Source organism: Sinohyriopsis cumingii, chromosome 6, assembly GCF_028554795.1.
Source record: "Sinohyriopsis cumingii isolate HCF-2022 chromosome 6, ASM2855479v2, whole genome shotgun sequence".
Lineage (NCBI taxonomy): Eukaryota > Metazoa > Mollusca > Bivalvia > Unionida > Unionidae > Sinohyriopsis > Sinohyriopsis cumingii.
In genome coordinates, this window is record NC_142966.1 from 17,077,943 (window position 1) to 17,104,980 (window position 27,038).

The 27,038-nt window shown below is 34.7% G+C and overlaps 1 protein-coding gene across 1 annotated transcript; it reads left to right on the forward strand.

Moving 5' to 3' along the window:
• The first annotated feature begins 1,294 nt into the window (after positions 1 to 1,294).
• On the forward strand, positions 1,295 to 26,502 carry LOC149796432 (mitochondrial pyruvate carrier 2-like). The gene is made up of 5 exons (XM_089961108.1): positions 1,295 to 1,448; positions 5,616 to 5,656; positions 17,363 to 17,447; positions 19,849 to 19,960; positions 22,615 to 26,502. Exons 1-5 carry the CDS (start codon positions 1,364 to 1,366, stop codon positions 22,655 to 22,657), a joined length of 366 nt encoding a protein of 121 aa, XP_089817234.1. The 5' UTR covers positions 1,295 to 1,363; the 3' UTR covers positions 22,658 to 26,502.
• Positions 26,503 to 27,038: the final 536 nt, after the last annotated feature.

The following is a 27,038-nucleotide window of genomic DNA, read 5'->3' on the forward strand; positions in this document are numbered from 1 at the left end:
CTCGGGACTTAACTGAACCGGAAGATTTTTCCACCATAAAGCTTCCTTTACGAAGCTTTGTCTTTCTTTAGAATCTCCTCTCTAAGTTTTACCGCCAAATTACGAGTGGCTTCCTCGTAGTAACCCTATATTACTCAGCAATCTTCCTAGGCGATACTAAATTTTCGCCTGCTAGTGAGAAGGTATAATTCGGATCGAAATTGTTATTACAATTCCGATTGGGTGTTGCTTTTACCCGATCAAATCAAACTTTGCGGATAATGTCCTTCTCGCTGTCTGTCCATGTGGGGACGGATTTAGAACACGCCCCTCTTTCATCGCGGGTTCCTCTGACCTTAGGACAAAGCTGTAACACATAGCTGGGAAGTCGCTCGATCTAACGCCCGTGCCGATTCAAGATGTCGGGTCTTCTCTCTGGTCAAGGTAACCTTGCGTAAGAGATTAACTCTAGCTTGCGGGAATGATTATACATCAACCGTGGCTTCTAATAATACCTTTGTTTATACACGACTTACGAACGGGGGCTAATCAAACGTGACAAAGTGAAACAGTGAATTTCTCAAAATGAATCTGGGAAAATCTTGGCAATACATTTCAACATGCTATTGTCATAAATAATTAGTTTTAAAAATGAAAATAGCACGCTAGAATTTCGTCGCTATGAAGACAAAAGTCAAACTGATAAAAACAGTAATTTCCCATACTCGAATGAGATAGCGGTGTTTGATTAGTTGAATGCCAGTGATGACATCAGTGTGAAATTATCAATACATAAGATTTTACTGTTCTGAACTTACAGTTCCGTCAAGGACCATGAAAGTGACGCCCCTGGCGCTCTATTCATTGAGATACTCAAGTTTCATTTGTGACGAACCCCTGTGAAAATAACATTGGATGACACTTAAACAAACATAATAAATAAATAATCGTTCAGTTTCAGTGGTCTCAAACAAACACTTGTGTTACTTTATGTGATTATACGTCCTCTGATACTTATGACGTGTACAAAGTCAGTGGCGTCACTAAGGTTGGTGTCCCCCATTGCAGTATATCGTGGTGTCTCCTCCATGTACTTCCTTCCGTAACAGACCACACAGAATCCTTAGTAATGTCATTTTGGAGTCACCCCCTCTGATGTCACCCGGTGCGGTCCGCAGCCCCCCCCCCCCCCCCTCGCGGTGATGCCACTGTATGAAGTTATTGTAACGTAATAACAATCTCTGGCTTGTGCGTACACTAGAGTAGCTGTAATAGCAATTATTTACATCCGGGTTTTTTTGTATAGCTTGCGTTGGAAAAGGCAAAGGATATTCCAATTGTGACGCTCGCTCATTGTCACTGGCTGTCTATCCTCACCTTGGAAATGTCTTCTATATATAGGGGGGTTATTAGTGCTGCCGACAAATTTGTTCCAGCAAAATTGCAGCCTTTATGGAATCATCCTGCAGGTTATCTAATAACGCAAAGCTATTTTATGATGTAAATCATCGGATTGTTTCACGTTGCAGAGTAGTCCTACAGTGTTATTTTAGTCCTACAACATAAGACACATAACCCAATATTTTGTTGTTCTTGGGAGTAAAACAGAAACAAAATGTACTATGTCTTACATTGTAGAACTAATATTATTTATGTTTTAATTACTACGTCCCAAATGCCCAAAACATAAATATCAGCGTCGATGTCTTACACTTGGGAATAGTCCTACGTGTAAGACCTCGACGCTAATATTTATGTTGTAGGGGCGTCAGGGTCTTACAACCTAACTAACGGCGTTGTGTAGCGTGTTTTGATGTCGACTAACATCGTTACGAAAGTAAAATTTTCAGGAATATTTCACAACTAACAACTAAAATGACGATGCTTTTCTACAAACTAAAGTCATAATGTTTTGTTCAGACTTTACTTACTCTGATGTCTTTTCTCTAATAAATTCAAATTCTCACAAAAGAAATGGACCTATTTTCAAGTTTCATTGGCCTACATTTCAGTTGGCTGGAAAGAAATGAAAGCCGGGAATGGCGAAATCGGATTAAGTTGAAATATTATTCTTTAACAAAACGAATAAAAATATATTATGCCTATTGGAACTGTAAGCAACAGTTCATTTCGTTCAAGAAACATATCCCCAACATGAACATACTTTGATTACTCATTCCGATGTCAACGACATCGGAACATGCTATACAAGGCCGTTATTTGGATAGTAAGACATAGCACTAAAACAAAAACATTTGCTATGTCTTACATTGTAGGACTAGTTGCAGGAGTTTCAAACTTCCAAATTCCAATGATTCACTTCCTTGATAACTGATATTCGACAAGAATTTTGCCTACTTACTTAATAAGAACTGTGGTTTTTCATAGAACATTAAGTTTGTGTTCTGCATAGACTATGCAGTCATCCAAAACGAACTTTTAGCAACCTGATCTGTGATGATGATTGAAGGTCGTAACTAGTAGACTACCCATTGTTTTCACGCGACGTCACAATGTGTGCGCTTTCATCCATATCTGCCACTTTGATTCTCTAGCCACGCAAAACAGCACCTACCAACATTGTTCTTCCCACATAATTATGAAGGCACGTCTCATTTTATGGATAAAGATAGCCTAATACATTGTTATGCATGTCAACCGCACTAGACCGAACGTGATTTTTTTCTTTTTCAAATATTGATATTTCAACTTTCTTTTTTGTTCTTACATAAGCAAGATCCATCAACAAACAGACACATAAATAACTGGATGCACAGACCAGTAGAAACATGTAACTATTTGCAATTGTTAATATATAAGCTAATTTAATGTTTCAGAAAAGTATTTCAAGAATATTTGGTTTTGACATTTGACACAAAGTCATATTCCGTTAGACACATGTTTAATTTTAATACACTGGAGATCAAACACTATTTGACAGTGCCAGTTAAAATTGGTTTGACAGCTGTCTTTGGCACAAGCACTTGCATTAGTGAAAAATATTTGTACATAGAAGTCCTGGCATTTTACACATGCTAGGAAATTTTATTTCCATAACTGATATTGTCTTCCGATCATTGTTTGGAAATATTCATCCAAGATGACAATCTTGGTGACATCATAAAAAATAATTTTAAAAACTGATCCCAATATTGTATTTTTCAGAAATGAATACATTTCTATTTGATAGTAATATGTATGATTGTGGTTCAACTTCCCTATTCCGTCATTCGATATAAGCCTAGAAACTTCCAGCTTTATTTTATCATTTGTGTTGTTTGGGGCATTTAATTTTAGGTATTATCTGTGTATCATTTTTATGAAGTAAATAGCCCTATCAATAATTAAATCAGATTTTTATCTTGATTTGTGTGATGACTGATGTTGACATCAGTTTGTTAGTGAAGCAAAGTCATGATGCATTGTGGGTATTTGTGTATATGATCATGACATCAGTTTATGCAACCCATACTGTACAAATTAAGAAAGACATAGTATAACTCGACACTAGCTCATTGATAATCATACCACTTGGTAGTTGAACCAGATATCACTTCAAATGAGCACAGCAAAAACTATATATTGTGGGGGTCAAGCTAGACCTGAATTTTTAGGGAGAACTGCTTGTCCTTTTGGACAGAATAGGGAAAAAAGAGAGTAGAACTGGGAAATGGCAGCAAAGCAGGAAATGCAATATATGATAACGTCCACTGGAACATGTTAATAGTCAATGAACTATTAAAACAAATGCCTGCTAATGCACAAGAGTTTATTTTCTCAGTACAATTGATATGAACAACTGCTAAGGCAATATGCACCACTGACACTTGGTGTAGATAAAAAGTAAATGATAGAGTGAAGTTGTGTTCACTATCCTAATGGAAAAAGGTGATGATTACAGTTTTTGGCCAAACCAAGTACACGTGTAGTGCTATGCATAACATATGAGTGCATCTATATATAGAAAGAGGGATGTTCTTAATATAACCTGTCGCTTTCTAGCTTTGTTACAACAATCCACTGATAGGATTGCAAATTTATGGTTTTATTTAGTCACATTAATGTCATGCAGTGGTTAAATAATATTTGCTTCACTGCTTTTTTTCTGTATATTTTCACAAAAGTGAGTGATGTCAGAAAACAACCTTGACCTTGCAAGATAAAGCACTTTTTAAATTCCATACCATATCATTGTTCCATATATTTCTGACCCAGATAAGTATAAATGTTCTATCATATAACATTCTGAATTTGCTTTCTATGAATTGTATATATTCCATAATCTGTTTGCCCAGTTGTTTAGCAAAACAGTCTAATGAAGTGGTATTTCCTAAGTACAGCAATATCTGCCGTTACAAGTCCACTTAATGGTTCAAAGTCTAGAAAATAAGGCAAATGAGGCAGTTAAAATCTCTATTTCTTCAAATTTAAATTAGAAAGTGCCCTTCACTGGTTCTATTCTTTAAAGACAAATTACTATTTACATATTGATGTTTAAGTTTTGAAACAGAAGTTGGTATGTTGTCATTATTAAATTGTAGGCCTAACTTGTGGAATTGGGCAATGATAATTTGCTTGGGAAAAGGTTAATGGTCAATCAGTTATTAAGATGCCTGTGAATGTGTACGAATCAGACCTGCCAACGCTTATGATTTTGCCATAAGTATTATGAAAATTACCCTTAAAATATGGACTTACAACATTAAAAATGATTGTTGCCGAAAAATCCGGATCACTGGTTTATCCGTGTTTTGTTTGGATCTGGGTTTCATCTTAGAATTAGATAAATTAGTCCGGGAACCAGACTAACTTTACAGCAGCACCCCAGATGCTTTAAACAGCACATATTTGTTCATGCAAAGTGTTTGCATGATCAAACTTTTGATGATAGAATTTTTTTAAATGGCATCCAGAAAGCAATGCATGTTTAAGACAAAACCGAAAATAAGCTTCTAGAAAAGTGTTAATAATCAACACAGTAGAATAAAAAGGAGTATTCGGATTCTTGTGAATTAAAGCTGAAAAGGACACAACTACTTTTATTGGACATCACATGCCAGTTTGAGTGTCTCATGGCAGGTGATATGTATGCCGTTGTCATGTGAAATGGAAAAGAATTTCCAAGAGCTATGTCAAGTTGAGAGATAGCAACAAGCCATTGAGTTGCATGGGGTTTGGAACTAGAGTTTGTGCACAGTGTGATATTCATTTTTGAAAAATAAAGTCGATGCATCTAACTTTTAATTACATTTTCCAGCTTTACAAGGCAAAGTTTATATTTTTTTTTAGACAACTTAATCATCCACTTTTCCTTGACAGTGTGACCCACTCCTCTTTCTCTCTCTCTCTCTCTCTCTCTCTCTCTCTCTCTCTCTCTCTCTATATATATATATATATATATATATATATATATAAGCTTTTCAAGAATGAATATCACACTGTGCCAGAATCCCTAAAATTAATATGTTAATCAAAAGTATAATCCCACACAAACATAGCAGAAACTATGGCATGTGCATGTTTGTCCAGTATTCTCTAGATTAAAAGGTTGTTTGTATTCAAATTTCGTAAAAGTAGACTTCACAAAAAGAGGGGGTCTTGTTTGATATTCTACATTTTCAATAAATATTTTTCAGGACCCAAGACAGTCTTCTTTTGGGCACCAGGTGCTAAATGGGTAAGAATGAAGATTGAAGAAAATTTTGATTTTTCATGATTGATACCATATACATAGTGTTTTTTTATATATTAAAAAGATATTTAAAGAAGAAAATCATCCTACTACTGTGAATATTAAAACAGTTCATTGTGTACTAAAGCACTCAAGCAGATTGGTTGGTTTATTGTTTTTATGGCACTTTCAACACATTGTTGGCTAATAATAAGGGTATCTCCCAGGGACACTGAGGTATCCAGTCAGTACCATCCAGTGCATTATGGTATTTATATCCTCTAAACTAACCTTCCTTAAGCAAAGTATCATTTTCAAAATGTATAATGTTTGTACTAAATAAATAAAAAAGCCACAAAACTCTCTCACATTTTTGCACAGTTCAGACTATATGTACATGTAAAAACATTTATATCCCTCACTTTATGCATGTTGTTCTACTGTGTTCTACTGTGGCAGACAGCATACATTCCCCTGATCTTGCCACACATTTTTGGTAGCATCATGGGAAGTACATGGTAGCATGACAAAATGTTTTTAAGTTACTCATTGTCAGTATAAAAGTGGGAAAGAAAAAAAATTAATGAAATATAAAAGAAAGGACATATATATATATTCTCTTTAAGTTTAATGAATATATATTTTTTACTTCTCTTCACTGCCTCATATCTCTTTTACTCTCATATTAAAGTGGGAATGTCTTGCTGTGCAGATGGTAACAAGGTAGTAGATGGCATGTTTCTCAGAAGGACTTGTCACATTAAGAACAAAATGGGACAAAAGTTTAATCGATGCCTGTAAGACTTTACTGATTTTATTAAATTGTAAAGTACTGTACATAATGAACTGGTACTGGAAATGACTGAAATATTACCAAACAATAGACTCCATCACTGCAGCTTGATTGCCTGTTCCTCCTTTCCTTGATCACATCAATGTTAGAAATGAACCTCCTAAATCGAGCCCCCCAAATTCTGGTGGGGGACACCATTACATCATCTACATTGCTGGAGTGACAAGTGTGTCATTTACTACAGCAAGCAAGAGTAGAGTTGATTATTTTTTTTCCTGTCCTCAGTTTAAGTTGAGAATGTTGACACTTAGGGGGAGTTTCCACCCAACTCTAGGCTGCCAAGATAGCGTAAGTCTCCCCACTGCATGTCCGAATATGGCATTTGGGGCTATATGTTGGGGTGCATGGGACTTATAAATGATTAGATTAACAAGTGATGTTCAAACTCATCTCAGTTTTGATGCTGTCTTTGCTGTCAACCATACTGTGCAGCCATCCAGTTCTTGATCCATGCTGTCTAGCCGTATGTCAGTTTTTATTCTGTATCAGCTGTCAGCTTGGCTATCTAGTGCCTGGCTCCAAATACATACCATTCAGTGACTTTATGGTTTCCAATACATATTGTCCTATGCCATTTCAAGTTGAGGTGTGGAACATTAACATTATTATGGATCTTATTGATAGATCCATTCATCTGCCTAACATTACCATTTCGCTGGCGTTACAACTGTCTATGCTGCCATCTATTTGCCAGATGCCCAAGCTGGATGTTTTTGATTTCGGCAAGCCATCTGTACCAGTTTAAAACTAATTGTGACTTACTCTTTGATGTTACCATGACAGTCTTACAGAAGATGACCATGCATTGTCTATGCTTCTAGGAATATATTATATGGATTTCAGTCTTGATCCAGACCAATTTGACATGCACACCGAGTGTGGGGACAAACCTAATGTTGGTTCATGCTCAGATCCCACCATAAAACAGATTGAGTATAGCTTTAAAATGGCAATAGATGAATTTATGGGGTATATCAGAACTTAGAATTTCTGCCACCCAAACTCACCCCTGTTCTGCACAGGCATGCAGGATCAGTCGTTGTTGTTTTTGATGATGTGGAAGTTGATCCCTTCTTCTGTTTTCCACCTCAGTTGCAAAAAATCAGGGAAATTGACAAGAGTATATCTGCCAAGATCAGTAGCTCAGGCAATTCCAAAGCCTTTCTTTCACGGTTCGTTGAAACTCACAATGGTATAAGACCCATTCTGATGCCTTCTTCACAGATCTCCTAGGGTTAGACAAAAAATTATGCTGCAGTCAGTCTGACTTTGTCTGCTTCTGTATGGTGGTTAAAGACATTATGCACACCACTTTCACCATATATTTGTCATGTCTTTGTTGTTTGACTTGGCGTCTCTGGCGATTTTTTTAGGCTTGCAGACAAGGCACATCACACCATGACCCTGCAAACTTCCCTTCAGATCGCCCTTGCTGTTCAGTGGCAGATAGAGGAAATGTAGGACAGACAATTCAAGAACTGCCCTCCTTTTCCCTGCACAGCAACCATTGGCTTATACATCATCCCTAATTCTCTCTCAGCTGTGTCATGACTGGAGACAAAGAGATGCTCGATAGTTCACTGCACAAATCCCTATAAATAAAGACAACCTGCTAATCAATTTTGGAGGGAATCATGTCAAGGGAGTTTGTCTACCCTGATATTTCTGCTTTCTTGCTGTTAATTCATGTACCCAGCTGCCTGCAGACAACAATCTGGTAGGCGTCCGACTCTTGTTTTTTCAAATGTGATTGGATTAATTTCTTTCTGCCAAGTAATTCGGCAATCTAAATTGTCTCAGGCTGACTTTAGTTCTTGTTTTGCAACCCCCTCCCCTTTCTTTCTCTCCATTCCTGATGAAAGTACCATTAGACTCAGTATAGGACATTTGCAGCAAGAGTTCCTGATACTCACCACAAGCAGGCAGTGGCGTTTGTCCTCAATCCACAATCTCCAGAATTTTCGTCCCTAGCTTTTTCTGGTCAGGCTGACCAATGGTATTCCAGACAGAGATGATAAGATTAGTCCGCTTCTCTATTAGTCTGAATGAATTTGCCATATGTCTTGATAGGACATGCATATTCTCATATTCCCATCAATCTGTCCTCTTGGAAATTCTGAGGTTTACATGCCTACGAAACTGTTGCCTCTCACTCTTTTCCATCTTGAACATAAGTCCATGGGTCCTTTATGAAACTATTACACCATGTCTTACCCCCTGTTATCATATGACTTCATCTTCTTTCATTGTGGCATATTTGGGCACTCTACCTGACATCGTACTTCATGCGGACAGGGTTTGTCTTTTTCATCTTATTTTGCAGCTAAAAGACCCAATAACTGGAAGATATAAATTTTCTCTTCTTTGTCAGGTTATGAAAGGAATAATGGTTCTTTACCATTCTAATGCTGACTGTGAGAGATTGTTTTGTATTGTTAACACAAGTAAAACTGAATTCAGATCCAGACTCTGTAACCCAACACTAAATGCTCTACTGGTGTGCAAAACATTCGTAGTCTCAGCTGGTACAAAGTGGTTTGAAATGCAATATGAGAGTCTATTGCTTTTTAAAGCTTGAAGTGTTATATATGAAAACATGAAGCAGTAATTGATGTTAAAGTCCAGAGGGATAAAGAAATCATTTTGTACATATGCTTATTGAATTTTTATCATGTTATATGTGGATTACTCTTTTTGTCCACTTGGACACCTTTTCCTTGCCAGGGGTTGGCATGTATGCTACTGGGACAAATCCTGGATTAATGATCTTGATCTAGCAATAGATTTATCCAGGAAGATCCCAGCCAAGCTGAACCTTTTCAGGGAGCCTTGAACCAATTTGTTCCAGCCTTGCCTGAACCATCTTCTTCCTCGTACATAACCCTTGTTGTGAGAGCCTTGCAGTTTAAACAATTCAACCCTTCATCATGTAAAAAAATTGCACAAGCTAGAAGGCTCGCCACATTAAAGTTTTGTGAAGGGAAGCTGTGCAGGGATGGTCCTGGCTTTTAAAAAGCTGTCGCCAAAAAAATCGCCAACCTCAATATTTTGTCGCCAATTTTCAAAAAGTGTCGCCAGAACAAGTAGTGTACATTTTTTGAAGTGTTAATTTAGTATATTAATGTAACAGGCAATGAAAATTACAAAAGATGGGTTAGTTAATGCTCTAATTACAATAAGCATTAACAAAATGTTACAAAGTGTTATATGAAGATCCGTCACGATTTTAGGGCTACCAGCTTGTTGAATGCAGTTTCAAAGTCTAATTTTTCACATCGGTACATGCTGATTCTCATTAAATTCTCGAGAGATGAGATGCAGAGTTTATTTCTGATGTCAGTTTTTATGAGGTTCATCTTACTGAATCCACGTTCACAGTCTACAGTGCTGACAGATGACACAAGTAGTCTCTCGGCAGCCCCCCCCCCCCCCCTTATGGCTAGCTTCACAAAGCTTGAAGTGAATTGCTTCCTAAATCCCAGGAATGATCACTGAATGCTGTATAAATTTTCTTGACAAGCAAACTAGGATCTCCATTCCCACGAATGAAACTTACATGAGTCAACACCTGGCAATATTGGACCGTATATATAAGCATAAATTCACACCCAATTTAGGGATTCTTTCACTCCTGTATTTTGAGAAATAAATAATTATTATTAATTATGCAAAACTGTTTTTTTTTTTTTTTGCTATTTCTTGTTGCGGAGTTTAAGTCTCTGCAGCCATAACACGGATTGATGGCAAAAGGAAAAGATCAATGAGTAAAATGCTGCACTGGCGACAGATATAATTGTGATTGAGATTTTTTCCATTTGCTTTGTATTTATACGCAATAGTCGGTACTTCAAAGGTTATCAGTTTTCTATGAAAGTTCAGCAAAACTATTGTATTGGTATATGTAAAAAAAAAGAAAAAACAACAACAGAAGGATTAGCCATTCAATTAATTGTATCTGTTCTATTCGCGTCTTCAAAAGTCGGTCAGTTGTAGGTATAGTTCGCTAGCATGATTGACTGTATCACAGCATACAGTACTCAGCCCAGATGTCAGCATAAGCAGATTATGATGTAACAATGCACACTAAAGATGGAGTTGTCAATACGAACAAAGGATTGTTTGTGTAACAGATTGATTCCAATGCACTGCTTAGTCAAGTTTGTGGCTTCCTTTCATTCTCCCTTTTAATTTATCCAGTCAAAATCCATGATTGTATGTAAAAATTAAATAACCTAAAAGTCTGTTGCCAAAAACATCGCAGATGGGATATTTTTGTCGCCAATAAGGAAAAAAAATCGCAATTTGCGACATTGGCGAAGCCCAGAACGATCCCTGCTGTGCATTTTCGGGACTGGTGCAGTCACATAAACATCCTTTTGAGTACCTCTGCCACTCAAGTAGCCGATTTTGTTTTAGATTTTTGAAGAGAAAAAATTGGCTCTGATTTCCCTAAAGGGCTACTTTTCAGTGATACCAGTCAAGTTCCGTCATCATGTAGTGAGGATCTTGTGCAAAACAAAGACTTCCCTCACATGCTATCCAACTTTGACTTGCATATAAATTCAGCATGTGAACATCTCTCTACTTTTGTACCTAATATTGTTTTATGATTAAGTATAATACTGATTAATTTTACTGCATGCCACACTTTTACAGAATAGCCTAAAGGTATACCTAAGTAGAAGTGATCATTAACTGCTTTGTATACATGAAGATGCTACTGAAAGTTATTTTCAAAACATAGTCACTGGAGAGATGAAACAAAGATTTATATATACAGTTCAATCCTCCTACTTTCATAATGTATGTTTAGTATGTATTTGTAAGTGTGCTTACTTATATAGGTATTTTCATGACACAGAAACATTTGCATGGTATATGTATATTTACTTTTTTGTAGAGAGTGTCAAGGGAGATTAGTTTTATTTCAACCAAGTTATCTTCTTTAGGGGGCACTCACCAATTAATATGTACTTTAGAGAGAGTGACGTATGTAAGGTGAAGTAGTTTGCATTTAAAACATGCACATTGGAGAGAATGTTGGCATACCAATATGCTACAGTAATGTAATGTGGATGATATTTCTTTGGATATTGTACTTTTGGAAATTTTACATGATTTAAGCACACTGCTAACTAAAATGACTGCTCCCTTGTGTTAAAAAATCAGCCTGAATTAGTCTAAAGTACACTATACATAGCAGCTATTAAAATAGGGAAAATGAATTTTGCCAGACTAGACAATACCAGCTTCTGAAAGTGCAATGAATGAATTACCAAATATATAAAATGTAAAAAAAGTTATCAGCTCATTTTTATATAATTTACCTCTGAAGTTCAGGAAGTGAAAATGACCAAGTAGAGCTAGCACTTTTTTGAAAGGTGCACATTTGAAGTAAGGTCAAGCTGTATACTCTATAATCCATAGTACACCCATCAAACATACACCAAAATAAAGGGAATTAAAGGTTCTTTTAATTATACCTAAGATATACAAGGTCTTTTTTAAATAGCCAGTATAACCAGTGAGGAAAGCCAGGGAAATTCTTTTTCTTTAAAATCCTAACCCTATGGAAAATGCGAAACTGTATAGCGCCACCTTATATGCAGACATTTATTATTATTATTATTATTATTATTATTAATGTCTTATAGGCCAGAATCACATTATTTTCCTAAGTGGAATTTTTCTTGGTTTCTGACTTAGACAATTTCCATCCTTTAACCAGGATCTCACTGACGCTTCTTTTATATAAAATCTGTTTCTTGGTGGTGTTCACTTAGGCATGCAGAGGCTGTGAATTACATACCCTCTCTGTTGCCCCAGCCTACTTTAAGTTTCAGTAAGATGGCTTGGCGATTTTTATGATGCGACCCAGTTTGTTCATCAGGAATTGGTTACCGTCAGTTTGCAATAATAAAAAAAACGTCATCATACATCCTCTCTCCTGTATCGACACAGCCCAAGAAGCTTCAGACAAGACCTGGTACATGTTCTCAGACTTTATTTGAAGCAGATGGAGCCAATTTGTGAAGATCAAAGATGTCTCTTTCTCCCAGTTAAATGCCTCTTTCTCTCAGTTAAATCTGGGAAGGGGGACATAACCCCTCAAGTCCTCTCATCATGGTTGAAGTAGGTAAGATACACAACATACTCCGATATAGTAGTAACACGGAATCGCCTCACGGAGATCTCTGCTCATGAAATAAGAGCAATCTCTGTGAGTCTTGCCTTGACTGTCATATCTGTGTCAAAGATATCATTGAGGCCATTGGTTGCCATGCAGCCTTCTCACGTTTTATCTATGAGACTTGGCTTTACGGTGACAAACTAATAATCTGGTAGACCCAGTTCCAGTCACACAAGTAGCTACCAGACCCAGTTGATATTAGAACAACCTCCAGATGGGCACCCTTCACAGTTTTTGTTGGGTTTCCTCCAAAATTGTAACCCTCAAAATGAGGAATCCAATCTTCTTTCCTCAGAGGTTAACTGAGCTATAGGCAGGATGCTCAGCATTTCCTTTGCCTATTACCTATTCTCGTACTGTTAATTGGAAAATGTCAAGATTTGATTGAGAAAGCATTTATTTAGTAAATTGTTTCTCCTAGAATACTTAGCATATTTTAATACCCTCCCATCCTCCTTGTAATGTGAGCATCCTATTACACAATGTTCTACTCGGCTTAAAACTAGTGCCACCTGTAGATGATCAGGGGAGTTAATGAGCAAGAGTTATTGCCCTTTGTATATAGTATAGAAGAAAAGATGAATTTCATCTTTGGGAGAGCTGGATTCAGGAAGTAGTAGGACTTATGTGCCTATTATTAATATATCAGGTAATTATTATAGGAGAAACATAATTCACTTGAAAAATTTGCTATCTCTACTAAAAATCTAGGTACAAATGATAATGGCTGAACAAGTTGGTAAATATCTCAGATGATTTTAATTTTAAGCCCAACAAGCTGTAATCAAAATCCTCTTTAGTGTGATAGAGCTTAGAATTAGGTAATGGCCAGCAGGAAATGGGACAGCATATTGCCACAGGTGTATACCTGATAGGCGAGTGTAAAAGCATCACAGGCTGAATTGATAGTTTATTGAGGCTACATGGTAAATGGGCCTGAGATGAATGCAGATTCCCCAAGACCTTTGGGAATAAAAACAGAATTTGTCAGGTACATAATGATCTGTAAATTTCAAGCAGTAATTCAGCATGGGTGAAAAATATAATAAATAAACAAGCTGAATTTTCAAAATTTTCCTATTTAAGCGTTTTTTTCAAGATATGATTAGATTTAGGCACAAGGAAAAGGTAAGATTTTTGCATTATTCAGACCACCTCTCTAGCATGATGTAAAGATTTTAATGGTTTTCAAAATGTGCTGTGCTTGATTCACATAATGTGGGATTCTAGACTATTGTGCATCAGATGCTTTGTAACTTCAACAAATTTCATTGGCATAACATGACACCATCTGGCTTGGAGTGTTGTATTTTACAGTGCCCTAATTATAGCACTAAAATTAATAGTGGCAGTTTGCTAATTGGCTTAATAAACTGAATTAAATTTATTACTGAGATAAATATGGAAAACTGGTCAGTATTCCAAGGCTAACCCCTGTCTCTGTGTTTGTCTGTCTGTCTGTCTGTCTGTCAGATAAATAAGTTGTATTTTCAGATGTTCAGAGATTTATTTCAATAAAGATGGAGAAACACCTGTCACAATAGCTTGTCTGCTTGTTTTCTGGTTTTCAGTTTTACTGTTTATGGTCTTAAACCACAAGTAAGTAACAGAAGTTTGGTAAAATGTAGCAATTTATTTCCCTGGAATGCAAAAATGAAATTTTAAGAGGAACTTACAGTATCATGAATTAAATCCCAAATAATATTAAATGTTCTATCACAAGCCCAAAAGTATAAATGTTCTGACTGAATTGAATGTGCTGATGTACCAATAGTCTTGATGTATCACAATAATATAATCCAGAATGTCTTTGAACGAATTCACAATAATCACTGATTAGTGTTTTAGCCCAATAAATAATTGTTGATGAACTTTTTTTTAGTTCCAGTGAATTATTAAATATAAGATTCCACAGACGGAACTTAAAAAGGAAGGAAGAATTGTTTAATAAAATCTCTATATACAGACTGTCACCTGACATATGATGAAATGGTGTTTTCTGGAAAACTTCACTAACTTGTAAACAATGTCAGTTTTTCTTAACTTAAAGATTTTGGTAAACAACATGACAGAAATAAGGTAGACACAACTTAAGTCAAGATAATAGTCACATCCTCAGTCCTGACAATATTAAAATACATAAAAACTACCCTCGATCATTTATAAAGGCCAAGCACACATTGCAAAATAAATGTACTGTACATAGATTGGAAACCACCAGATAAACATCATCATCCAAAACAAATTTTTTTATCATTTTTCTTTTTCTATCTGTATTTCTGTCTAGTGCTAAATCAAGATCTTATTTATATAGTTTACTTATTTCTTGGAAAAACGTTTATGTATGCTACTGTACTGTGGTCATTTTTTACATTAAACTTTTAATCAGTTCATGTTTCTTAAACAAGAAAGAATGTCAAGTGCATATGCTGGAACTCGCAAACCATGTTAACCACCTACAATGGCCTAAACACTAAATAACCCTGAACATCAGACTGTTGTGCAGTGCTTCTTCATACAAAGAATAAAGCAACTGTGATGTGATAAACATGTATTCTTTTTTAAGAACCACATCATACAATTGACTGGAAAGTGATAATCAAAGAATTTTAAATGACTTAGTATGTATTCTAATGGAAAACAATATTTTGGGGAAAATGGTTAGATTTAGCTTCATTTGATTTTTTTTATCACTATTTTAAGTCCATTTCTCAGCAATGCTCTGTGTTCAGATCATTACATTTTTTAGTCATTATTCTTTGCCCACCTCATTACATTTCTTGGACATTATTCTTTGTCCAGCTCATTACATTTCTTGGACATTATTCTTCATCCACCTCATTACGTTTCTTGGACATTATTCTTCGTCCAGCTCATTACATTTCTTGGACATTATTCTTCATCCACCTCATTACATTTCTTGGACATTATTCTTTGTCCAGCTCATTACATTTCTTGGACATTATTCTTTGTCCAGCTCATTACATTTCTTGGACATTATTCTTCGTCCAGCTCATTACATTTCTTGGACACTATTCTTCATCCACCTGATTACAATTTTGGTCACTATTCTTTATGGGTGAAACAATTCATTGATGTATCGATACATTAATACTTTTGCTGGTTGTATTAAAAAGTTATTTAAGAAAAAACTACAAATTCTCAATATTTGTGAAACATGTTAATAGATGTACCTAACATTTGTAATTGGTTATTTATTTTCTTGTGAGGTGTGGAAGAACAGATAGGACTTTAAGACAAATGGAGGACTGAGTGATACCTTTGGAATAGTATCCTAAAGTGCTTCAAATAGGGATTAATAATATTTCATTAACGAGAATAAAAGGAATAGATGCATGTATATATATTTTTTCTTTCATCTTGAAGTCAGTTGTGTTAATACCATTTGAACATTAATATAATACATGTACATGTAAAAGGATCTGGTCTGGAAGTCACAGAACTCTTAACGTTGAGTTTGAACTTATGATTTTGCTTTAACCAATCACAGGTGATGTTACATTTGAAATATCTGTTCTGATTGGCTGATAGTGGATTCTCAAACTCTTGCTCTGAGTTTTATGATCTCCTGTATTTACAGAACTCACCTTAAATGTACACTCAAAGTTTGTTTTTAATGCCTATTAATGAGATTGTATTTACATGTTGAAGTTTCAGATGCTAAAATCTGTTTACACTGTATTTACATGGTAAAGCTTAAAATGCTAAAGTTTGTCAGGAATGTATATGCTCAGATTTCAAGTGATATCTATTTAGAATGAATTTACATGCTCAAATTTCAAGTGATGCCATCTATTTACATGGAATAAATTTATATGCCAATGCTTCAGAATTCTAAATCTATTTAGAATGAATATTGACCATTCTGGTGGTCTAGTAGTTATAGCATCTGCCTCGGATGGGGGAGGTCGTGGGTTCAAACCTAGGTTGATTCATACCAAAGAATATTTAAAAAAAGTGGTACTAACAGCTGCCTCGCTTGGCACTCACAATTAAGATGTTAGTGTTAGGACTGGTCAGCCTGGTGTTAGGATAATTTGATTGGGTGGGACATCATGCTACATCTTAGTGATATGACTGAAAAATTGTTAAATCTACATTAAAAATCCAAATCACACACACACAGAATAAATATTTACATGTTAAAGTTTCAAATGTTCAAATCTGTTTAGAATAAGAATGTTAACAGTATTTGAACTTGAGTGGTCACTCAGGCAGAGGAATTCTGTAATTACAGAGCCAGTCCATTTGAGCACAGTGAAACCTGTCAATAAAGGACACAAATGGTAATTTGTCCATTTGACATGTGTTTATGCAGGTGTTTTAAGTGACTGAAAATACAAAGTTATCTGAAGTGTCCTTTATAAGCAGGTCTCATTGTGTTCAGTTTCCATATTATTTTGATGTGCTCTTTTAACTTAGATCTGAATGGTCACATTCTCAAATCAAGAAAATTGCAAAGTTACAGGGGAACGTTGATGATTGAATTTGTCAAGAGTCAAGAAGTTGATGATATCTGTAATATTTTCATTCATGAGTATGAAATGGAACATATTTGAGTGCATAGCGAACATTGTTTTTAAAATTGTAAAATCTGTGTTGCAAAATTCTGATCAGTCAGTAACTTGCTTTTCTTTCTTCTACTCAGGCCCTAGTTATTGCAGGAATAGGAGACATAAAACGTCCAGCAGAAAAACTGAGCCCCACCCAGTCTACTGCTCTAGCGTTAACAGGTTAGTGTGTAATAAAGTGAGTGAAAACTTTATTTAGTGGTAAATGTCATAAGTTGGGACAGAATAGCATTTACAGTATTCTTTATTGTTGACCTGGCATCATATTTTCTTAGCTGAATTGGTTTTATTAAAATAATTTATTTGTTCACTGTTCTGATTTTCCATTGAAGTGTACCAGTACACATCAAAGATTTCTTAACATTTTATGTCACAACAATACTAGTCATTTGTATTTTCAGACCATAGTTATTTCACTGCACTTAAACTTTTAATAGGCAGCTGTGACTGTGGAAGGAATATTACTTTTGTTTGTCAGTTTGTTACACTTGGGATATGTCCTGCATATAAGTTAGTTTCTTTGGCAGTGTTAGCCCCCAGAGTTATACCGCTTAGTATTTTGATGTGCCTTAACCCTACCATCAGACTAAAAGTAGGTCTTTGTGACCTAAATTTCATGCTTCACTGACTTTGTTAAAGTTTGCATTTCTGTCAGTTTCTCTGGCATTGTTAACCCTAGAATGAAGAGCTTGCTATGAATATGTATCATGGTGAGAACAACATCTAAATTTCACACTTAACTGACTTTGGAAATGTTTGTGGTTTGGTTGGTTTCTCATGCACATTTGATTGCTGTTTTATATTGGGGGTGGGTTGGCAGGGTAGTAATTTTCTGCAAATACATTTTTAGTCTTTTACTTTTTTCTCCCTGATAACTATGAACCCTGTCAATGGGTCTACTAGAAGAGATTTTGTGTTTGCAAACTGATGTACATTTAGTTTAGAGATTTGAAAATAAACATTCATCCATGGTGAGAAATAAATTACTCTTTGAACAGCTGGTGCATAGCTTGGAATTTTATTTAACATTTTGCTTCACTGTTCTTATCTTTGTTGACCATATTATTTTTATACATGTATGGTGTATTGAATTCCTATGAAAACCACATTTTTTCCCCCCCAGATTTAACCAGTGTTTGCACAATATTTAAATTGCTTGAATTTTGGTTGTTACCTTCAAAATGCTTGAATGTTTGATGTAAGCTACAATAAATACAGGAACATTGCTTAAAAATACTCATTGTCTTTGCATTGGAATAGATAATTTTAGTTGAATAATTATCAATAAAAAGGATTCATTAAAAGTTGCAGACTCTATTTGTACTTGAATTGTTTTGTGTTGCTTGCATGTTCGCCAAGACTTCTGGTTGGGCCACATTTATATTCCATAGAACAGTGAATCTATGCTGTGTTGACTAGGTTGTTAAGGCTGCTAAAAAAAAAAGTTCCTTACATCAAAAATGTGTTTTCAAATGACATTGGCATAAGAGTGAAAAAAGTTTTTATTTTTGTGGAAAATGACCTTAGTGAAAACCAAAAAAGTGTGAAGTATTAAAATTTGGAATACAATTTGCTCAAACAATAAACACTCAATGAGTCTGAAATTCATGCTGATAAGATTGCTTTTAAACCGATCCTGCCTGCCACCACTACCTACAACTTTCCCGCAACTAGTCTCTTCATCTATGCCTAGTTGAATTTTTTTTTAGATGCAGTTAATTCTGGTACTTGAAAAATATATTTTAATATTTTAAAAGTGATTGAATTTACTGCATCAATGTCTTTAGAGACTTAAAGCAAAGCATCAAAAGTCTCGGTCATTGCTATTGGCAAATGTAACTGGCCCATAAAGTTATGTTTTGATTTTTCATAATTTATTTAGAGGTGATGTTAACATCAAATTTTGATTCTGGATGTAAATAATCAGCATAGATTGAAAAAGATCATGCCTTGCATCCATACAACATTAAACATTAGAAGTGGGATACAACAGTTAAAAACCACTATTGTTACAGTACAGCTCACAGGAATATTTGTTTTTTTCTGTCAAATTCTTTACCAGATCACATTAACTTTACGATTACTGTCTGCTACATCTAAATCCAGCTCATCCTAAAAGGTGAAAAACATTGTTCTGTCTATAAATCATATGGACAAAGGCAAGCAACTCTTACAAGTTAACACCCCTTTCTTTATGCTAGTTGGCTACTGTTATACCCAGATGTTACCAGTTGTCATCTTTTCCTTAACGATGTAAACATGGACTTCCAGGAATCCAATTTATTCTGTATTTAATTCAACCATCCACTTCCTTTATTTCAGGGGTATAGTATGTGCTATGCACTGTAGTAGTATTCATGCATTAGACTTGGTTCTGAACCAATGCTTGGCTTATACAGACCTAGGCAGTATAAAACTCCACTGGACCTGAACCAACCATTCAGAAAAAAAAAATGTCTATGCCTTGAGTAAGGGCTGTATACATACCCAAATAATCAATGAAGTCTTATTTTGTTCACAATGTATATTCTTTCAAAGAAATTCTTTGTCTTTGTGTTTCAAGGTTGTATATGGGCCAGATACTCCTTGGTAATCATCCCAAAGAACTGGAGTCTTTTCACAGTCAATGTATTTGTTGGATTGACAGGGTTTTATCAGCTTTTCAGGATCTTCAAGTAAGTATGGATGTTTGTAATTTACACTTTTGTGGAGACAAAATGGTTCATATCCATCTGTATGTGTCTGGGAATAGATAAAATATTTTTTTACAAGTATATGCCAGACTATATTATGTTATGATGTTGTCCAGTCATCTGTCTGTTACCAAGTTGGTTTACTTGTCCATTGCCTGCATGGATGGCTTGCACTTGTATTAAGGCTGAAACCTATTGATTTAAGAGTCAATGAGGTTAAAAGTCAAGATCACTGACAGAAGAAAAAAAATGTTTTCTGCATAATAACACGAGTTCTTCAACCAGCAACATTTACCAAGCTTTTTTGGATATCTTGCTCTTAGAATAACGAAGAACCTTATCAGTATCGGGCTAAATAGGTTAAAAGTCATGGTCACTTTGACAGAAACTAGACAAATATATTCTGTACCTTAACTTAAGGTCTCCATCGTGTGTTTTTATGAAGCTTTGTGGATGGCTTACACTGGGGGTAGGGAAGGACCCTATTTATTTTGGATTTTTCTTTTCCACAGTAACATCACTTCTTCATCACATGCCTCAACCTATCCTTGTAGATGGCTTTGGTGTAAGGAAGAAGTCTATTATGTATATTTAATTAATATTGTATGCTTGACCTTTGTCTGTGATTGAGGGTAGAGTTTGGGCTTGCCTGACTATTGTCATGGCTGAGGGTTGTGCCTACCTAATTGTTTTCATTATGCTTACCTGAATTAAGTTCAAGACCTGACCTTGTTTACAAACTAGTGAATTTTTCTATAAGAAATCATTAATTTTCCAGAACATTCTGTTGCATCACGTGTCAGGTGACAGTCTGTTTAAATACGGGATTTGGGTAAACAATTATTCATTCCTGTTTAACATGTGTCTTTGGGAATCTATAATCAGAGTTTGCAGTTGTGCTTAGTTAAAATTTGAGCGGAATTTATTCAAATTATTCAATACAAAGTGCAAATTTACTTTTTGGACTTAAACAGTACCTTGGGATTGTTGAGAACACATTTAAAGACATTCTGGATTATATATTTATGGTGCATCAACACATTAACTAGCATAACAGCACATTCAAGACCACTGGCACTTCAGGACATTCAAGTCTGGTGATACATCAGCACACTAAAGACTTGGAATTCATTCAAGACATTCTATACTTTTTGAATTGTTATTTATAACATCATTTATAATGATTTGGGATTTATTTCACATCGATTGAAGTATCTTTTGAATTTTAACTTTGTTTTCTTGGGAAATACATTTTTTGTTGATTGTACTTAACTTTTTGGTTTTGTTTCTTTCTGTTACATAGTTTGAAAGCATAGAGACCTAACACTATTATATTTGGAGTCAGAATAGCAAAAGACATGATCACTGTGACTCAAGGAAGAAAAATGGTTTCTGCACAATAACAAAAGTTCTGCATCACAAACCAAACCAAGAACACATTTTGTGCAGGGCTTGCACTTCTGATAAAGAATATGCCTATCTGTTGGGTTAGCAGGTCATATGACTGAATGAAAGACGAACAATGGTTTCAGCACAGAAACTTCAATTACCATAATGGACTATTAGACAAGGGGAGGGCATATAATGTCTCCTTCATGGTGCTAGCATTTTGAAACTAAATTTCAATCATGAACAGAGGCATTTGTTTCGAGTTTAAATAGAAAGAATTTTATGTCTCTGTTAACTACATGATTATATTAAAACAAACTGCTTTAATCACAGTGTATTTGTTTGGTAAAATTGCATTTTAGGGGTCCAAAGAGGGTATTGATTATATCCAAGATTTCTTGTAACCATACTCCTCCAGCGTAAAACTTTACTCAACATATCAAGCATTAATGTCACTCCAGATTTTAAATCTGACTTGAAATGTACAAATTTAGTGATTACATTGGTCAGAATACTTTCAAGTTAGATTTAAAGTTGGATAAAGTTTTATGATGGAGAATATAGAGGTTTTATAGATGCCATTTTGTGGGAGCTTTAGTTTACTATTGTGTAATGTGTAAATGCTGCAGTTTTGCTTTAATTGCTCATGCAACATCATATAAGAAACTAACTACTGTACTGATGCAGTATTGTGTAAGAAACTAATTAATTGCACAGTTATGTATTATGTAAAAAAAACTAAGTAATTACTGATGCATTATTAATTGTTTAAGAAACTATACGTTATTGTTGATTATCATATTGTTTGTATCAAATATTAGTTAAATTAACTAATTTCACAGTATAATTTATATTTTTGGGAAGAAGGCATCAGATGTTTCATTTTAGAATAGTCTGGTATACAATTCATTTACATAAATTTTGAATTAATAGGTTTAGAATTCTATGTCTACTGAAGTGATATTTCACATACTTCAAAACCATCATAATGACATGCCATAGTTAATACAGTATTACATAAAGGTTATCTGTCAAGTTCTATTAAGATACTGTGGTAAAATGTATTTTGTGCATGAGAAATCTGCTACAGATGTCCGTTTTTTTGTTTGGGGTATCTGTACCATCAGTCATGTTATCTGTCCCTTTCTGGAGAGGTCGTGGGTACATGGTATCAGTGTATTACTGGGTCATACTGAATGTCTTGATTTTTCAATTTATACACCTTTTTTTTTTTTTTTGCATTTCAGCTACAGAAGATCTCTTGAGGCTAAAGAGAGTTCTAACACTTAAAGAGAAATGCCAGTCTTTGTCTTGTGATAATAGATAAAATATTAATCATATCTTTACTATTAATCATATCTTTACTCAAGTTTTTATATGAGATTGTTAACAATTTGAAATATATACTTTGTTAGATTTGGTTTTGGAGTTTTATGACACAGTGGCAGCACAGTAAGATGTTTAGAGCCAAGGCAATTGGAGTAAACTGATATTGTTTTTATTAATGGTGGCTATAGCATCATTTATATAAACTTGAAATGCTTTCTGTCCAAAAAATGTGGTCAGCTTTTGCAGGGCAGTTTCTGAGAAGTCATTTAAAACTCTTTGCATTTTTAGTAGTAGTGTCCATATTTGATAATTAATTTGAATAATTTATAGAAACATATATATATAATCTTTTATATTATGATGCTGTCAAATTTGGTCACATTCTGTTGAGCATTTTTAGATAAGTCATTTAAATGTTTTTTCTGTCGTGGCGATATTTAATGGCAGATGAACATCATTTGTACAAGCTTGAAAGCCCACTATGCCAAGATACTTTCTTTGCTTGAATCCTTTTGAGTGGTTTTTAAGAAGTTATTTACAGGTTTTTAAAGCTTTAGTAATGGTGGCACATTTAGTAGATAACAATCATTTTTACAAAACTTAAAAGCACTCTATGCCAGCATGAATATAAAATTCATTTGAATTCTGTTAAAAGTTTTTCTGAACGAGGCATTGAAAGGTTTTTGTGATTATGACTGTGTTGACTGTAGACCTAAGACCTAAACTCAGGACCCGTACTGAATAGTCCAACAACTGTATAAAGGTGACTGGACAAACTCTTTGACCAATACTTTTCATCAAAATTAACCAGTTTTTCAAGAATAGATGCAGTATAAAGAATCAATAATATTGATCTTTGGAGGGATAAATAAGAAAACATCACAACCATGTGAAATTTAATGTGTCAGAAAAATTTGCAAAGTTACGGTATTTAAAAGTGATGACAGAATTAAAATAGAAGCAATTATCATTAAATATTCAAGTCTGCAATACATTTATTTACATTATATGTCAGTGAGTCTGGTTTAGCAGTCAGTAGACAATATACATCGTAAACTCATAGATGGGGAATTTTTCTAGAGACAGAATAATGTTCCGATAGGGAATTAATCTAACCTGAATATCTATTCATCTGCATGCATTCTTGATCAATATGAACAATGATATTGCCGATAGTAGATCAACCCAACCCCATATTTATGACACAAAAGTTGTGCAAATATTTCTCTGTTTGATGAATTGTAACAATGAGCATTTTTAAAACTATTTTTTTGTTGTTGGATGTTAAGATGACAGTTATGTTATTTGTACCCAGCTTTTGTACAAAAACTGCTGTGAAAATAAGTTGCAATGTCTAACAAAAAGTGTCTGTTAGCAGGTTTATTAGTCAGGTCAAATGAAGGTGAAATACCCTTTTGTTAAGAGTGACAGTTCGCACAATTTTGAAGACACTATTTGACGGTAAATTCAGAAATTGGATCCAATGCAAAGTGTAATGCAAAACACTTTATTCAAAATTTGGATCCACTGCAGCGTAATGAAAAATACTTTATTCAGAAATTCGATCCACTGCAAAGTGTAACATGAAATACTTTAATTCAGAAATTGGTTCCACTGCAAAGTGTAATGCGAAATACTGTAATTCAGATTGCTACTTAGCAGTCTTTTTGTAGATCTAATCCATGCTGCAAATAACATCAGAGTGACTCCATTTCATGATTATTTACATTTTTTCTGAATTACCCAGTGAAGTTGGATATAATTTTAAAAAATGATGAGTTTATGTTTGATATATTCTAATAACCACACTACATACATGCCAACCATTACACTTTTGGTGTAATCGTTACGCTTTTTTTCCACTAAATTACGCCTTACATGTGAATGTATTTGGATTACATATATCCCCCTCCAAACAAAAAATAATTTGTTTTCTCATTCTTATTAACATCCCATTAATCCCACAGACCGTATTCTAGAAAAGGCGGCTTCTATGTAACTACGACATAAGAGTACGCTAGTCCGTTGACTTACATGCGCTTTCCTAACAGTATTGTTCTATTTATATCAGTTGCCCTATTACTAAGAAATAGGCTGGTTCTGCTTTCAAACTTTTGACCTCGGTTTCTATTATAGCAGCTGTATGGCTTAGTTAAGGAGAGAACAGACTAGTTTTCTAACTTGTAATCTTTGCTTGCAGATTCTTTGTTCAAAATGATATCTGGTACAGTACCAGTCTGTAGGTATTTGGTGCTAAAAGTCGGATTTATTCTAGTCAATGCATGTGTTACAGCAAAAATGTTTTTCAAATAATTTCACACATGGATTAGAAAAGATGAAATATCTATTCAGACATGAATACATGAACAACATATTACAGTGTTCCATTCTATGGCTGCATCACGCCCCGTGCAGGCTGTGTGGAAAGGATTTTAATATAGATCATGGTGGTAAAACAAAGAAACCTTGAATTGCTATGTTTTACTAACTCCAGTACTAAGGTAACTTCTTTTTTTACTGCAGAACTAAATTGTGGACACTATTTTTTAAATGCAGAGGCATTATGTACCGAGTTCTTAAAAGAACATGGACTACCCCTAGCGGTAGAAGACTACATTGGTCATTTGTTCAAATGGATGTTTCCTGATTCCAAGGTTGCAGAAACATGCATGTGCAAGAACAAAATCATTTAACATTGTTAGGTGTTTAGCAGAATATACTTCACTTAAAATTGCGGAAGTCATGATAATTGGACCGTTTAGTATTGCAACAGACAGAGGAGTACTGATTGTGATGACAAAAAGTTGTATCTAGTCTGTGTAAGAGACTTTGACAACAAAAAGGGCAAAGTGCTCTTCTTTCATTACCAGAATTAACTGTAGATTCCACTCGAAAAACAATTTTTTATTTGCTTATAATGTTCTGAATAAATATAAGTTGGCAGAACTGCATGGGGCTTTCAGCTGATGCTGCATCAGTGATGACTGAAATTCATGAAGGAGTTACATAATATATTTTGAAAAATGTCTCCGTCTCTGTCATATGATGCACCATGCTGCAGGAAAGGCTGCTGATAAATTAGAAGAACTCAGGTTGAAGTATCAGATTGGCACTCTATTTGCTAGCTAAAAGACCCAATAACTGGAAGATATACATTTTCTCTTCTTTGTCAGGTTAGGAAAGGAATATTGGTTCTTTACCATTCTAATGCTGACTGTTAAAGATTGTTCAGCATTGTTAACAAAAGTAAAACTGAACTCAGATCCAAGCTCTGTAATAACCCAGCACTTGGTGCTCTACTAATGTGCAAAACATTTATAGTTTCAGCTGGTACAAAGTATTTTGAAATGCAATAAGAGTCTTTTGCTTTTTATAGCTCAAATTGTTATTTACGAAAACTTGAAGCAGTAATTGATGTTAAAAGTGCAAAGGGATAAATAAATAAATCATTTTGTACATATATTCATTGAATTTTTATCATGTTATATGTGGATTACACTTTTTCCTCGCCAGGGGTTGGCATGTATGACACTATCTTAACAGTGGAGAATGAATTTGAATTTACAAAACACTTGTAATGGATTTCAGACCCAATTCGTTTTTTTTATAGTAATTTTATTTGGCTAAGCATTTCATTAACTCAAATCAATGATGTATTTGGCTACATATTTAGAGCATATGTAGTTATGTTGTGCAATGTTGGTACGCAACAATATGAGTCCACATTGGCAATAAATTAAGTGCAACTTGTCTTTTTATAGCAACAGTAATCTCATTATCAAATTGCAATAAAAAAAAACTTGAAATCATGTTTCAGTTAATGCATGCAAGCATGTGTGTGTGCAAGAGAGAGCTGAAATAAAATTGTTGTTGTACAAGACCGTACTTATTCAGGGCAGTTTTTATTTGTAGCATCTGCAAAGAGAAAAAATTTTTTTTCAGTTACCTGATGACTGTGATAATCCTCATGTATTATGACCCTACTATATTCCATTATCAATTAACACTACTAAATCAACAATTCATTCTAGTTTTAATTACGATATACATTTGTCACAACAACCACATGGCTATACAGTGTTATTTACATGGTAATTAAACATACTTAGCGCTTTGGTTATTCCACTTGAAACCAGATTGAGGGCACGAATCGACAGAAGAGGTCAAATCAGCGATGCTGCCAGTTGGGAAATTAGGTTTTCTTTAGGGAAATGAAAACCTGTCAATGTTCTATTAAAGCCGTTGTCCATACAGCTGATGTAAGGACAAGCAATCATATGCAATACTTGTTATTCGAACTCGCCAGTAAAGATAACAAGAGGGGTATATCATAGAATTGATT